Source organism: Sesamum indicum, linkage group LG2, assembly GCF_000512975.1.
Source record: "Sesamum indicum cultivar Zhongzhi No. 13 linkage group LG2, S_indicum_v1.0, whole genome shotgun sequence".
NCBI classification, from domain to species: domain Eukaryota; kingdom Viridiplantae; phylum Streptophyta; class Magnoliopsida; order Lamiales; family Pedaliaceae; genus Sesamum; species Sesamum indicum.
In genome coordinates this window covers 12,703,941-12,718,461 of record NC_026146.1, presented here as the reverse complement: position 1 = coordinate 12,718,461, position 14,521 = coordinate 12,703,941, and the positions used below count along the sequence as shown (strand labels likewise).

At 34.7% G+C, this 14,521-nt stretch overlaps 2 protein-coding genes across 6 annotated transcripts in view; both read left to right on the top strand.

Moving 5' to 3' along the window:
* LOC105155994 (alpha,alpha-trehalose-phosphate synthase [UDP-forming] 5) overlaps positions 1 to 2,795 on the top strand; it is an 8,800-nt gene extending 6,005 nt beyond the window's left edge. For 4 of the 5 annotated variants that reach the window (XM_011072000.2, XM_011072001.2, XM_011072003.2 and 1 more), the window contains one exon: positions 2,251 to 2,795. In XM_011072000.2, the coding sequence (XP_011070302.1) occupies positions 2,251 to 2,577 (327 nt within the window). In that variant the 3' untranslated portion in view covers positions 2,578 to 2,795. The remainder of the gene's footprint in view (positions 1 to 2,250) is intronic. The other variant, XM_020698071.1, reaches the window with a different exon arrangement.
* LOC105155992 (RNA-binding protein 34) lies at positions 5,277 to 10,230 on the top strand. Its single transcript, XM_011071999.2, has 6 exons — positions 5,277 to 6,217; positions 6,344 to 6,402; positions 7,013 to 7,082; positions 7,181 to 7,306; positions 7,399 to 7,527; positions 9,497 to 10,230. The coding sequence occupies exons 1-6, from the start codon at positions 5,414 to 5,416 to the stop codon at positions 9,956 to 9,958; spliced, it is 1,650 nt and encodes a 549-aa protein (XP_011070301.1). The 5' UTR covers positions 5,277 to 5,413; the 3' UTR covers positions 9,959 to 10,230.

Here is a 14,521-nt window from a genome sequence, read left to right as displayed (position 1 = left end):
CATTTGAAAATGATGTATTTTAAATGTGACCAGTGTACAACAAGATAAATTCTGTAAAGCATGCTAGTAAAACTCTTCTTAATGAGCTTGTACTCCAGATCCCTATGTTTGTAATAAATCATAATTAGACTGCGTTCTGTACATAAGCACTGATCATCTTGAACCATACTGCTGAACAGCGGTGGTAGAGACATTCAGAACATAAAATAGAGAAGAGACTACATTGCTGATACATGCTTTTTCTTAGTAAGATACAGCTTGAAAATAGGGTGATAAGAAATTAAGAGTATAATTTATTGACCAATGCAATCAACTTGCTTTTCTTTTCTGTGTAATATCTTTTAACTATAAACCGAGGAATGATTTCTTGTAACTGCATATAAAAGGTTACAATGAGCCGTTATAGCAGACCAAACAAGAAGAAAGAACTATGTTTGGGAATTGAAGATTGTTGGCCTTAGTAGTCCTCAAGTAGCTAATGGTGGAATCATTTCTGAGCTTGTTATTTCCGTTTTTGTTTGTTTTTCATTTGACATGATTGTAATTGACCTTATCATGCTTTAGGGCCACCATTTAAAGATATAGATAATATAGGTGAGAGTGCTGCCCTGAACCCATGGAAGATCATACATCCATGAAGTTTGAACGCTTAAGTTCTGCTCAAACTTAATTGTCTCTAGTTGTAAGGGTAACAGAAATCATAGACTTGGCTCCATAACTGACAACCCTATTAGCCTTGCATCTGGAAAATCATGGACTCGGGATCTAAGCTATGAAATATAAGCTAGGCAACAATCATACCTGAGGAAAATTCCTATTCTATTGCTACGGATCTAATTTTGTGCTATTCTGATGGCATGTCCTAAACTGAGGCTAGAGGTTATACCTAAATGGACTAATTCCCACCATTGTCTTCATAATATACTATGGAGTTGAAGGAAGCATGGCGAACCTAGGGTCATACGAAAGTATATGCATACAATTAAGATTGGCCCCTTTGTGATGGGATCGTATCATTTATAGAGATGAGAGTTATTTTCCACCTTCATTTATAGGCGTCCACATCAATTTTTTCAATGTTTCCGTGTTTACTTTACCTTTGAAACAAGAGTTTGGAAGTCTAAAAGTGATGCAAGGTGTCTGTTGGATGGTTTCAACAATGTAAAGGACGATGTTGCTCAGGTGAGCAAACAAAATGATGGGATACTAGTATACAGTAGAGGAATTTATACTCAGGAAGCAATGGTTACTCTACTGAAGAATGGGCAGAATGAACCATATGCAGCACTCAGGCAAGGGACATGAGTCTACTAAGATGAGCCTTTCATCTACTAGTTCACAAGGACAAGTCAATTGATTGGTTGCGCCTGGTGACGCTGCCCAAGTGAACATTCGAAGAGGAGAATAGGTTGTCACAAGTATGGTGTACGTTAAGAGTTCTGAGGGCATTGGCTGATGTAATGCCCTATAAGAACATGTTATGCTTGGTGAGCACAAAAGCACCGCAGCTGTCAATATCGGATGTCCATGCAAATTCACGGGGAATTTCTCCATGTTCTGTCATAGTTGTTTCAGAGTCCATATCTCTTGTTTTTTTTTCTTTGCCTGAACTTTTATTTGAACTCCACAGTATTCTGGGGTCTCATTATTTTACGGTTCCCTTCTCTAAGACATTTCGGACATATTATAATATCTTAGTGTTGCCACAGAACGAATCAAATTGATTATGTTTATTAATATCAACAAACTACACCATTCTGACCTTTCCTTTTGACTTTAGAATGTTGCATAGTGCAGCAGCATCTGCCATGAGCTTTTGACAACTATGAGTATTCTTGAGTTAATGTTCTCACTCTCAAGTATATCTGAGGAAACATTTTATCCCAACTTAGTTATTATCCTGATCTATGTTTACCTATAATTATGTCCATAAAAGATTGCCGCTTGACTGCTTGACTATTTGTGGAAATCTTGCGCTGCTGCGCGTAGACGACTTCATGACATTGACTGAGCTTAATTATGTTCTGTTTTTTCTTTTTCCTTTCTGAATTCTGATTAAGTTTATCATTATGTGTTTTCCTAGTCATGACATATAAATACAATGTGTTTATAATGAAATTAAGTCATTCTATATTTGCCCAAGCCTAAACATATAATGAGTCTCTTTCTCCAACTGAAACATGAGCGTGGTGGGAGTTTTTCTTGATTCTGGTGTTGTTTACATCATCGACTGTATTTTCTCTCCACCAGGGGGTCAACAAGGGGCTGGTGGCGGAAAGACTTCTAGCAATGATGCGAAAGAAAGAAGTACTTCCCGATTTCGTGCTTTGCATAGGGGACGACCGATCTGATGAGGATATGTTTGAGGTGATAATGAGTGCAAAAGACGACGGTTCTCTTTCCCCAGTTGCTGAAGTGTTTGCTTGCACGGTCGGACAGAAGCCCAGCAAGGCTAAGTACTACTTGGAGGATATCTCTGAGATATTGAGAATGTTTCAAGGCCTGGCTGATGCTTCTGAGCAGTCTGCTAAAAGTGTTTCCTTTTCTCCACAACGCGTACTCATCGACAAAGTATGAAAAACATCATTGTATTTTACTCCTTCCAATGCAAATTGGGTATTTGTAGTAGTATTCTTTGTGATCTAGCACTTAGTTTTTGGTTGTGTTGGCGGTATCCCCCAAAGAATCCAAAACTTCTGGTTCGATCTTCTGTTAACTCTTTGTCCCGTTGCATAACTAGCTAATATGTTGTGTTCTTAACTTGCTGTTAGTTATCATTCCATGTACGACCTGAAGTACTAGAGTTGTAGTGTTACGAGCAACGCCAACCTTTCAAATTACATAGAAGCATTCGTTTTCTCCTTCCAGAAAACATCATTAGTGAGTTAAAGCTTTTTTCATGTAATTTTTTGTTAGAATTTGTGGAAACCACGTCGAAACACAGTGCTTCGACTGTTGAAACTTTTAAAGATTTGAGATGCATTATTGTTACTCAGTTGTAGCTTTTGGTGAAATGTGGTGCTCTAACTGTTGTAAATTTTAAAAGATTTTGAGATGTATGTAAATCATTCAAAACCCAGAGTCGAGGCTCAACAGACCAAAATTTCATACTAAATACTGTCAAGATAATGCAACGAATACTCAGTAAGAATCTAGGCCGCACGATGTTGGAGGGAAGCCAGTTTAAAGATAGTCGTCGGATCTAGGGCACAATCTGGAGGCACAATGATGATTTGGTTGTCTCAATGGGAGAAGGCCCAATGCCCAATTCCATTAAGTGGCTGGAGCGTCGTTCTGAACAAGGACCTTTGGACGGATGTATCGCAGCGATGGAAAAGATCCAACGGCGCACGTTTCACCTAGTATTTTTACGGAACCAGCACTTCCATGGATATATATTTCTTTCTTTCTTTCTTTTTTTTATTCGACTAAATTAATTTGTAATATTTTTTATTTAAAAATAAAATATATTTATTAATTACTTTTCATATTTATTCCTATTAATTTATTTTTTCATTACACGTATTTACCCATATCAATTTTTTTTGTGTATTATATTCTTAATATAATACACTAACTAGATTAAAATACCCCTATAATATTACATGAAATGACTAAAAAATATCATGACATTTGAAAATATTTAATGTTGAGAAATTCCCTAATACAGATATAAATAAGAACTAATTAGATCACTTGATATATTAAAATAAGTCAGATGATAAATAAAAAATTAATTAAATAAATGATCGTGTAAAGTAATATTTTAAAGAATATAGAATCGATTAAATCACTTATCGTGTAAAGTAAACACCTTTATAGTAAGATAGACTAAAATGTTTGGGGATTTGAGGTGTAATTATTGGGCACATCATATGATTTTTTTAGTCGTCTCCAGTATAATAGAATAAAATGTCAGTGTACACAATTTAATATTTTCAACAACGTACCATAGAAACCGCTCCTTGTGAGGGTGATGGGGGGTGTTAGTTAGATTTTGTCATTTGAACTATGATCGTTTTTACACTTTGGCATTTAAACTTTTTTTTTTTGGTCAACTTACCATCTCAATTTTACGAAAATTCGTAATTTTCCATTTATAATTATTTTTCAATCAAATTTTTATCACAACAATATCACATGCAATGCACATGTGATATATTAAGAGTTATGTGATTTATATTTTTCGCATAGAATGTCATGTTTCTCCAATAAAAAAATCAACAAAAAAAAAATGATCGTATATGGCAAAGTGAAATTTTTATAAAATTGAGATGACAAATTGACCAAAAAAGAAGTTTCAATGATAAAATATAAAAACAGACATAATTCGAATGACAAAATGCTACTCCTAAACCATCACCACACGTCCATTTTTCAAAACAAAGAAAAAGTAAAAAAGATGGGGGCACACAACTAACCATGGATAAACATTGTTTACACTATTATAAAATATTTAAATCATTGAAATGATCTTTTATTTTTTGTTTTTAATTACATGTTATAGTTTTATTAATGCAGTTACTAATAAAATTGCAATAAATATGATAAAAACAATTATTAATTAGGTCATTCAAGTTATTGGCATAAATATAAGAATTATTAAATTTGACATATATTAAAAATTACGGTATATTACATTTTGCCATTCAAATTATGATCGTCTTAATATTTTGACATCTATTTTTTTTTTCGTGTTAATTATTATATCGATTTTATAAAATTTTAATTATGTTTGTTTTTATTTTTGGCCCATCTCAAAGATGGAAATTTTTTTTTTGCATGTTTGGGTCATTTTATTTTGTAGTTTTCAAACTTGTTTTTAAGTGTTTTGGTTGATTTTGTGTATATCTATAGCCCAACTGTGCATATATAATTAGAAAATATAATTTATTTTAATCCACTCATAACTAAATAAATTATATACATATTCAATACATATATATATAAATATAAATAAAAGAGACATGATTTGACAATCAACAGTACTTTTTATCTTCCACTAACCAACATTAAACATATCATACTTATCTTATATTATCTCCAATAACAAATCCAAACATATACACTATCTCTAATTTGTACTTATTTATTTTTGTTTTTCTCTCTCTATGTCTACAAACCACCCCAAAACAAATTAAAAACAAACCAAACATAATGCTACATTTTGCCATATAACTTTTTTTGGTACCTACTTATAGTATCCAAACTTGCGATTTTGCACTTTACAAACTCCAATTTTTCTTTTTGAAAGTTATTTATTTATTTTTATGACGATCACTGAGACCCATCCTTACGGCGTTACCTTAATGTTGAAACCGTAGCTAGGTTTACTCCGAAGTCCTCCACAATTTCTCGAGTCTTCCCACCGAAGATTTTACCTCATAGTCCTAAACGCACTTCATTCTTGTTAATGGCGAAGAAAGCCAAAAACCCTGTGAAAGACGGGGGCACAAGTGGTCCTTCCAAATCTAATGAGGGTGAAAATTCCTCCACGGTTTTCAAGACACTGTTTGGTGAAATTTCAGAACAAAATTCAGCTTCTAATTCTCTTTTCTCTGAGAATAATCCATTCCGCAGGAAGCCCATTGAAACCCGGCAGCCAAACCATGAATCGGGATTAGGGTTCGCCGGAAAAGATGCTGAGAATAAGGGTATTTTGGGAGATTCGGGATTTTCTGAGATCCAGCAGAAGAATAAAAGAAAGAAAGATGAGGTGAAGGAAGGAAACTCCGGTCTTGATACTGAATTTGTTGAGGAGAAGAGTAAGAAATTGAGGGCGGCTGAATTGCAAGGGGATGAGAAGAACGTTAATACTATTCATTTTGAATCAAAAGAAACCCAGGGAAAAGATATTGGAGATTTTCCTAGAAAAGTTGAAAGTGGTGAGTTTAGTGGTAAAAATGAAAAGAAGAAAAAGAAGAAGAGGAAGAGGGATGAGGTGGAGGCAGAATATGAGGCGAGGCGATATGGAGTGATGGATGAGATGAAGGAAAATAAGGGGGAAAGTGGTGTGTTGGGCGAGAAGAGGAAGAAAATGGAGAATCCGGAGGATACTATGGTACCAAAGGAAGGTTTTGATGATGAAAGTAAGCTATTAAGGACTGTATTTGTTGGGAATTTGCCACTGAAGTTGAAGAAAAAGGAAATTGTAAAGGAGTTTGCTAAGTTTGGTGAAGTTGAGTCTGTAAGGATTCGTTCAGTTCCTATTATTGATGTGAGTTAGCTATCCTTTTCCTCTTTCTTACTTGTGATTGTTGTATCATATAACTTAATGAGGATGTTTCTGAAATTGGATTGACGCCATGAAAGGAATTTGAATGGTGGTAATTTCCATTTACAGGGCAAAATGCCGAGGAAAGGTGCTGTAATCAAGAAGCGGATCAATGAAAATGGAGACAGGTTTGTTTTCTATTGGAGTTCTCTATGTACTTGGTTGAGTTTGTCACTTTGGTGGATATCATGTGGTAAACTAGATTGCAGCTGCAATTTTCTCCGTAAGTTTTAGAAAGATAACGATACAGGGTCTCTCCATCCCGGAAAAAAGATAAAAGAAAATAAAAAAAGAAAAATGAAGAACAAAGAAAATGCTGATTTCGACATGAAATATTTTCTTTTTGTGGTTTCTGATAGTACAGTTCGGACTACACCCTGATAATTAGGCCTTCGTGGAGTAGTTTCTATCAAAATCAAGTGGAGTAATATGCTGTCTAGATTAGTACACTCACTAATGAATATTTTTAAACTGGAAAATTAGTCTACTCAGCTTGCTCAATGATAAGGTCCAGCTTTCCTGCTAATCTTAATGGTCAATGCATCCATGCTTGCTTGGTTTTGTATATTTCAGTTCTTTTCTGTTTGTGTTTGGCCAAATTTTAGTACAAGAACTTGAAGATATCAGATTTCTCTTTCCCCATTCAATGTTACATGACCATCTATATGAGGTCTAGCAGTGCTTTTAGTTGTATTATTGCAAAACGCATATACATAAAGTTGGCTGTTCTTTTTGCAGCGTTCATGCTTATGTTGTTTTCAAAACAGAGGAGTCTGCTCAAGCATCATTGACCCATAATATGGCTTTGGTATGTTTCCATGTTAACATTCTTTCTACTTCCTTTCAAGATAGAATGTACTTATTATACAGGTAAAAGGGGGTGATTTGTAATGTCCATGAGTACAGGTTGGTCGAAATCATATCCGTGTTGACAGGGCATGCCCACCACGCAAGAAATTGAAGGGGGATAATTCTCCCTTGTATGACAATAAGAGGACTGTTTTTGTGGGAAACCTTCCATTTGATGTCAAGGTATGATTTCTGATCTTGAAAGTTAGTTGGTTCTCTTTTTCATGAGTCTTTCTCTACCTCTATAACCATGTTCCACTTTTCAACCTTTCTAGGACGAAGAGCTTTATAAGCTCTTTACTGGTATAAAAAATCTTGAGACTAGTATTGAAGCTGTTCGGGTTATCAGAGATCCTGGATCGAGCTTGGGAAAGGGCATTGCATATGTCTTGTTCAAAACCAAGGTATGAGTAGTATAATTGCATTGGTTGGTGTCTTTTACTAACAATCTTCCCTATCTAACTCAAAGCTACTTTCTTTTCTCTGATCTATTCTAGTCACAGTATTATGTGGAATGGTTTCTGTATGTAAAACTAGATTGAATACCATTTCTTTTTGTATTTTTATTTTGGAACCTAAAAACCCTTGGTGAATTCTTTGAACTAGCTTGATTGACCACCTATTCTGTGTTTGGTAAGGAAAATTGCAAATTGGTGTTATTTGTTCTGAATCCGTCATTTTGTGGTAATTTGCATAATTTTTGTGTCATCATATAAACTATGTTGATGGATTTTGGGTATACATCGTATGTTTCCAATGGAATGAATGTCATGTATAATTTGTCAGTTCATTGCCTTATTTAAGCGCTTTACCATCTTTGGGCAATTTCTAGTCTATGGCTTAAGAAAATTATGCGGACGTGCAAAATAATCAATTTCTTAAGGGTTTTATGTGGATATATTGTCTTAAATAAAAAAAAGATCCCGAGATTCTGAATTAAATAAAATTCTAGTTAACATCTTGAAAATTGTGGAGTGGGACTAATTATGGCCAGTGTTTGCTTAATTGCTTTGATCCATTGTCAGGTGTAGAGGAGTGAAACTCGAATGAGACAACATTTTGGGGGGCACTAAAAATGGTGTGATTCAGAGTTATATTGTGTCATGGATTGATGGTTTTTTGACCAATCACTCAAGAATATAGGTAGATCTTGGATGATATGCTACTGCAAGTACATTTTGTGTCTGGATTCCGAGTAGGGAATTTATATTCTCTCTGTATTTTGTCCATCCTATATTTTTCCCTGGGATGGGGGTGAGGGGTGGTTCGCAGGTTTTAGCTGCACTTTAATGCATTTGAAGTGCTTAATAATGCACAGCTTTACCTGAATCATTTTTAGTGCAGTTTTTGAAAGTTATAGTAAAAACATGTTTGTTTATACGTATTCTCATTGGAAATATATCAATTTGACACCACATAAAATTTTCATAATGTCTGTGAGTTTAGATTGAGAATTGAGCTAAAATGGAGTCCACCTAGGAGATGGGTGGGTAAGGCCTGGAGTGGTACTCCAATGAGGATATGGAACAGGTAGAAACTCTTGCAAAGCCACAATCAAGTTTTTGTATCATTCGGAAACCGAAAAGCATGTAAATGTAGTACTTTTTCTGTTTTTCTGGTGAGAAAAGGTAAAAGGATAATAGAAGTTCAAGCTTCAATTCGAAGTGGCATATGCTCTCTCTTCGAACGCCCCCTCGGCCCTCCTCTATCAAGTTCTTATTTATCAGTTTCTTTCTTTTGCCTACTTTTATCCTTCTTGCATGATTGTTTGTATGTTCTTTTTGTTCACTTTTTGAGGGTTTGTGTCTTTGGTTGGGTGGATTAGTGCTGTTGCTAAGTGGTGCTTCCAGTAATCTCTCATGAATTAAGATTAACTGTATATGGTGATTGCATCATCACATTGATTTTTTTGTAAATTTTTTCACCTGTTTGCGCTGAATATCTTTAATTACTAAGTTAAACAGATGATCCTTTTGTCCTCAGTGCTATATGGATTTATGTGAACTATGTGGTCATCTATTCCAAGGAAGTACTTTTCACGGATAATTGGCCTTGCTGTATGATTTTCTATGATCTATGTCTTCTTCTAATCTGGGAAACTGCTGTTTAGTACGAAATGTTAAAATGATTGATCTTATGGTTTTTCTTATTTACTTTCTAATGGTTGCTTTTATAAAATATATGCTCCACATCGCATTTCCAAACCCTTTGTAATCTGAGATCCGTGATCTTATGCTTCGTCCTGCGTGGTTTTATCTTTTACTAAAGACTTCAATTCCATGGGTATTTGTGGTTTGCTTTTTATGTCAAGGTCTTGAATGTTTATGTTTTAAGCAAAATGATTAATTTTATTTACTTCTTGTGCTCATTAAGGATGCTGCGAATTTTGTGGTTAAGAAACCCAACTTGAAGCTTCGGGATCGTGAGCTTAGGCTAAGTCATGCCAAACCAAATGACACTTCTTCAAAGAGGAAGAACTCTTTACAACCAGACACTAATAGCTTATCCGCTAAGAAATCTGCTGTTGGTTCCAGAACTCCGGATGATGCTAATAAGGTGAAAGCCAAGGCAAACTTGTCATACCAGGGCTTGCGAGCTAGCAAGTCTGGTACCCAGAAGAAGGTTCATACAAGGATTACGTTGCCTGCAAAATCAAAATCTCAACCTGCCATGGAGCAGAAGTCTGGGCACAAGAAAAGGCCAGCAGTAGCTGCTAGAAAGGAAAAAGCCCTTCAGGCTGCTAATGCTTCAAAACTAGCTGGAACAAAGCGAAAGCTTGGTAATCGAACCCCTGATAATGCTGGACAAAAGAAGAAAGCAAGAAAATCCAGGTAGGATCTGGATGGTATAAGGTGTTCTGCTTGGGCCATAGTTGAGGAGAAAATGGTTTAATTCCACATGAAGTTGGAGCTGCATTTCATTTGCCTACTCATCCTCCATATCTCACGCAGTGTAAGGAACTGTGAATTTGGATTTAGTTAAGGATTTAAACTGAATGGATTCCTAAATTCCTTTGATTTCCAATTCACATTTTCAAATCTCTTGTTTGGTGATATAACATTGTGTTTGGTTTGATGCATTTGAATATAGGAATTTCAAATCTTTAATAGTATTTTTTTTAATATGTTTGGATAATTTCATATTAGAAAGGATTTTAAATCCTTAAATTTTATATTGAAATATGGTTTGTTGAATATTGATGAATTTTAATTTCTTTTTATATGTACTTGTTTGAAATTATTTCTTGGAATTCTTCTCCCAAATCTGAAGGCTTTTTATCCAAAAGGTAGCTGAAGGAATTTGTCCCAAGGATTTCAGACTAGCAGACTTTGAGTTGATTTTGAGTCTTCGAATAGTGATTCTTACTACATTTAATCTTCTTTTACCTATTTAGTCTATACAAAGTGATATCAAGAAATAACATTCTCATTGCCTATGCAGTATGTGAAAATATTAATACCTTTATAAATGTTTTTAATTTTTCATTTTGACAATATTAATTTTATAATATATTAAAGCTTAAGAGCAATGTACCGTTTGCGCCCTTTTTTTCTTAGTTTTAGGAAAGTGATCAACCTTCATGCGCTACAAGGACGTTATCCAAAATCAACCATCCACCTCCCCCTGCAAAGCTGTATAAAGAGATATCTACTAATTCTAAGGGTATCTTCTAGATGCATTTGATTGTAGGCTTCTTCAAACAAAATATTGTCTAAGCTATCAGAATCTATAAAGATCCAACTTACTTCATAATTGACTAGGGTGGCCAAAGAATTACTGTGAGGTACTGTCAATTCGATTTTTTGGGTGGATCCAAACTGGATGATTCGGGCATCTCCACATCTAATATTTCGTTTGACACGGCTTTCTGTATGTCCCATACTTGAGGCTTTCTTGCCCTATGCGAGCCTCCTCCCATAGGTCCCTTAGCGACCAGGCGAATCATCCATTTTTGAGGAGGATTGTGTGTATCCTTCCTAAGATTGTATGGACTCCTCCCGGGCCTTTTCCTTGCTCTACTCACGGTTTTCATAAGGGCCAGTGCCGTTTGCCCGCCAAGTATGGAGTTGTTCGCATCTTCGTTGGGCGCTTATGTTTGAATTCTCATTCGATTCGTGTGGCTGGCTTGAGCACTTAGCGAAGAGCTTCTCCAAAGAGGACTTTGAGAGTATCATCACCATCTGTTGGCCTATTTGTTGGAATAGAAACCGCAGTCTCATGGAACGAATCTTTCTTCCGGCAGGTGAGTTTTCTTTCCTTCGTGCTTAATTACCTCCTCACGTTCCGTTTGGTCTTTGCGACATCAACCAAGATTGCACCAAAGGTTTCCCCTGTTCGCTGCTCTCCGCCTGGGGACGGCGAAATTAAGTTAATTACGATGGTGCCATGTTCACCACTTCCTCAGAGATTGGGGGTCGCATTATTGCACGACTCAGTTGGAGCGTGCATGTGGTGGAAATCTATTCGCAAGAGATGGGTGCCTGAGCCAGAAATGGTAGAGGCTTTTGCTGCTAGGGAGACTGTTCTCCTTGCTCAACGGTTCGGGTGGATGAGGATAGTCCTCAAAGGGGATTGTGCCAATATCCATCTCAAATTGTCTTCGCCCCAGACTGATTGTTCTACTACTGGCGCTGTCACGCGTGATATCAAATGTTTAGTTTTCTGATTTCGACTGTTGCACCTTTTCGCTTGTTCCCAGAACTGCTAACAAAGTTGCCCACTGTTTGGCCAGGAAAGCAACTAGTTCTGTGTTAGAGGGTCCTTGTTTTCCCCCTCTATTGGCGGACACTTGTTTCTGGTTTTGATCAATGAAATAGTTCAACTTTCCTCTCAAATAAAAAATAAAAAATAACAATAATAATATTTTATTGTCTATTAAATTTTGTAAACAATGGCTCAAAAATAATTTTCCTACCAAAGACATGCGGATATATGAAAGTAAACACTTGATAGAACATATAAGACTAATCATACAAGATTCTTTTATTATTCATTTAATAAAATACAATTCTACTATTTATTTAATACGATTCTCAAAGTAAACGAGACCTAAATTTACAAAAATTAGATATCGGGTATTATTGGATTCTATTGAATTTGTACCCGGCCCAGGCTCCAATATTTTTATTTCAATGACTCTCTGAATATTACTCACCCACTTACCAAAAACCTACGACGATATTTGTCACGCCTTACCCTTGAAGGGAGTGAATACGATCAACTTCACACATGAAGTATGCAAAATGTCAATTGAAGCAGGCGGCGACGTGTCGAGAACACGTGCCTTCAATGATTAGTCATTGCATATGGGGTCACGTGCAACTCGTGGTTCCGCCAATGGCGGGGAATTTTTGTGGTACCTAATTCACTCCTTTCCACCTCTTCTTTTCATTCTTCAATTTCTTCAAACTCTTCTGATTTCGAAACCCCTTTACTTTGATATATAAGTTTATATAAAAATATTAATATAAAATATTTATTTTATTGTATGGGCATCAGTATAGAATTAAAATTCTGTATTAATTACTGTTATACCTGAATAACTAATATCACTGTGGAAGGTGGTATAAAATTAGTCTCAATGATGCACCAAATGTAAATTACCATTGTACCCTCAAATTTGACTGAAAAATAATAATATAATGATAATAACAAGAATAAGAATAAAAAAATAAAAATATTTTGTTGTCTATTAAATTTTATAAACAAGGGCTCAAAGGTAATTATTCTACTAAAAGCATGTGGATACATCAAAGTAAACACTTGATAGAATTTATCATGTCTCGATAATACATATAAGTAAACATCTGACTAATTATACATGGCTTTCTTATAATTCATTTATTAAAGGATAATCTTATCATTCATTTAGTATGATCCTCGAAGTAAAGGGGGCTGAAATGTATGTAGAAAATTGTGTAATCCTATACAACGTTTTATATTTAATTTCTGTTAATTTATTCATTAATCGTGCAATTATCAATCATAGAGTTTCTCTCCAAAATTATTAATAATTTTTAGGGTAAATTATACTAACACCCCTAGAGATTAAATTTAATTATACAAACACCCGGATTCCATTTGAAAAATATCGAGTATATTCATTGAGGTCATAGCTGTAATTACAGGTGCATCATCTATTCAATGGCGAAACTCTACATGAACACCCCCTGAGTACATTGCACTAACACCTGTCGGAGGTGTACCTATAATTTTACAAAAAATATGGGGTGTTTGTGTTATTATGCTTAATCTCAGGAGTGTTCATGTAATTTACCTTAATTTTTAAATAAATGAATCTTTTTAAAAAAAATTCAAAAAATAATTGCATCTCTTCACTTATTAATTAAAATTTAGGTACAAAACATTTAAAATAATTAATTATTAATATTTCATCATAACCATATGGTCTCTACTCTTAACACATTTTGTCAGTTAGTTGTATGATTGTGGATGAGTAGCTGTTTTTGTCCCACATTATGGTATATAATATTTGTAGTTCAAAAGTTGCTTTTGGGGATCTTTTTATTAGTGGGTAAGGCATTGCTTCTCTTTTTCTCACAAGAAATCAACAAAACTTCTCTCACTTCTACCTTCAAAATGAGATTAAAAAACATTTAAAAATTTATACAATTGTGCCCAACACTTTATAATAATTTTAAGTCATAATTATACTCTTTAATTTAGTGTAATTATACGTAAATTCTCTATAATTTAGGGAATTATATCTAGTATTCCTGAATTATGAGGTTTGCTTTTATTTAATAAATAAGTTTCGCATTGGTCAAAATTTACTTAGTTTGCTGATATTAACAAAAAAAAATATGAATGAAAATTGATATTTGCCCTCAATTGACTTATTGCTGACTTATGGCGGGTCAAACAATTTTTTTGGACTAAACTATCTTTATAACAATGAAGATAAACCTCCTCACAAGCATTAACGTGTGAGGGTAATTTGGTTACAAAACTATTTATTTAACATGCAATAAGTCAATCGCGGGTAAATATAGATTTTTTTTTTGTTGTTAATATCAGAAAATTTGGTGAATTTTGATTAACGGAGAGACTTATTTGTTAGCCAGAAGCAAACCTCAGAGTACTAGGTGTAATTTTTCAAACAACATAGAGTCTATATGTAATTACACCAAATCTTATGAGATGAGAGTGTAATTATCCCTAATTTTAAAATAGGCCAAAATCTGCAAATTATTTTATTCAGGCCATATATCGATTTGGCCCCGATCAGACTCAAATTTAGAGGTATGTATGGACTCAAGAGAACTACCTGATTGTCCTCAAAACGATAATTCATGTTAGAATCATACAACCCGATATATCTATATATACTGCCCATACGTTCGAAGTACAAATTTTGACACTCCATACTTCCGTACG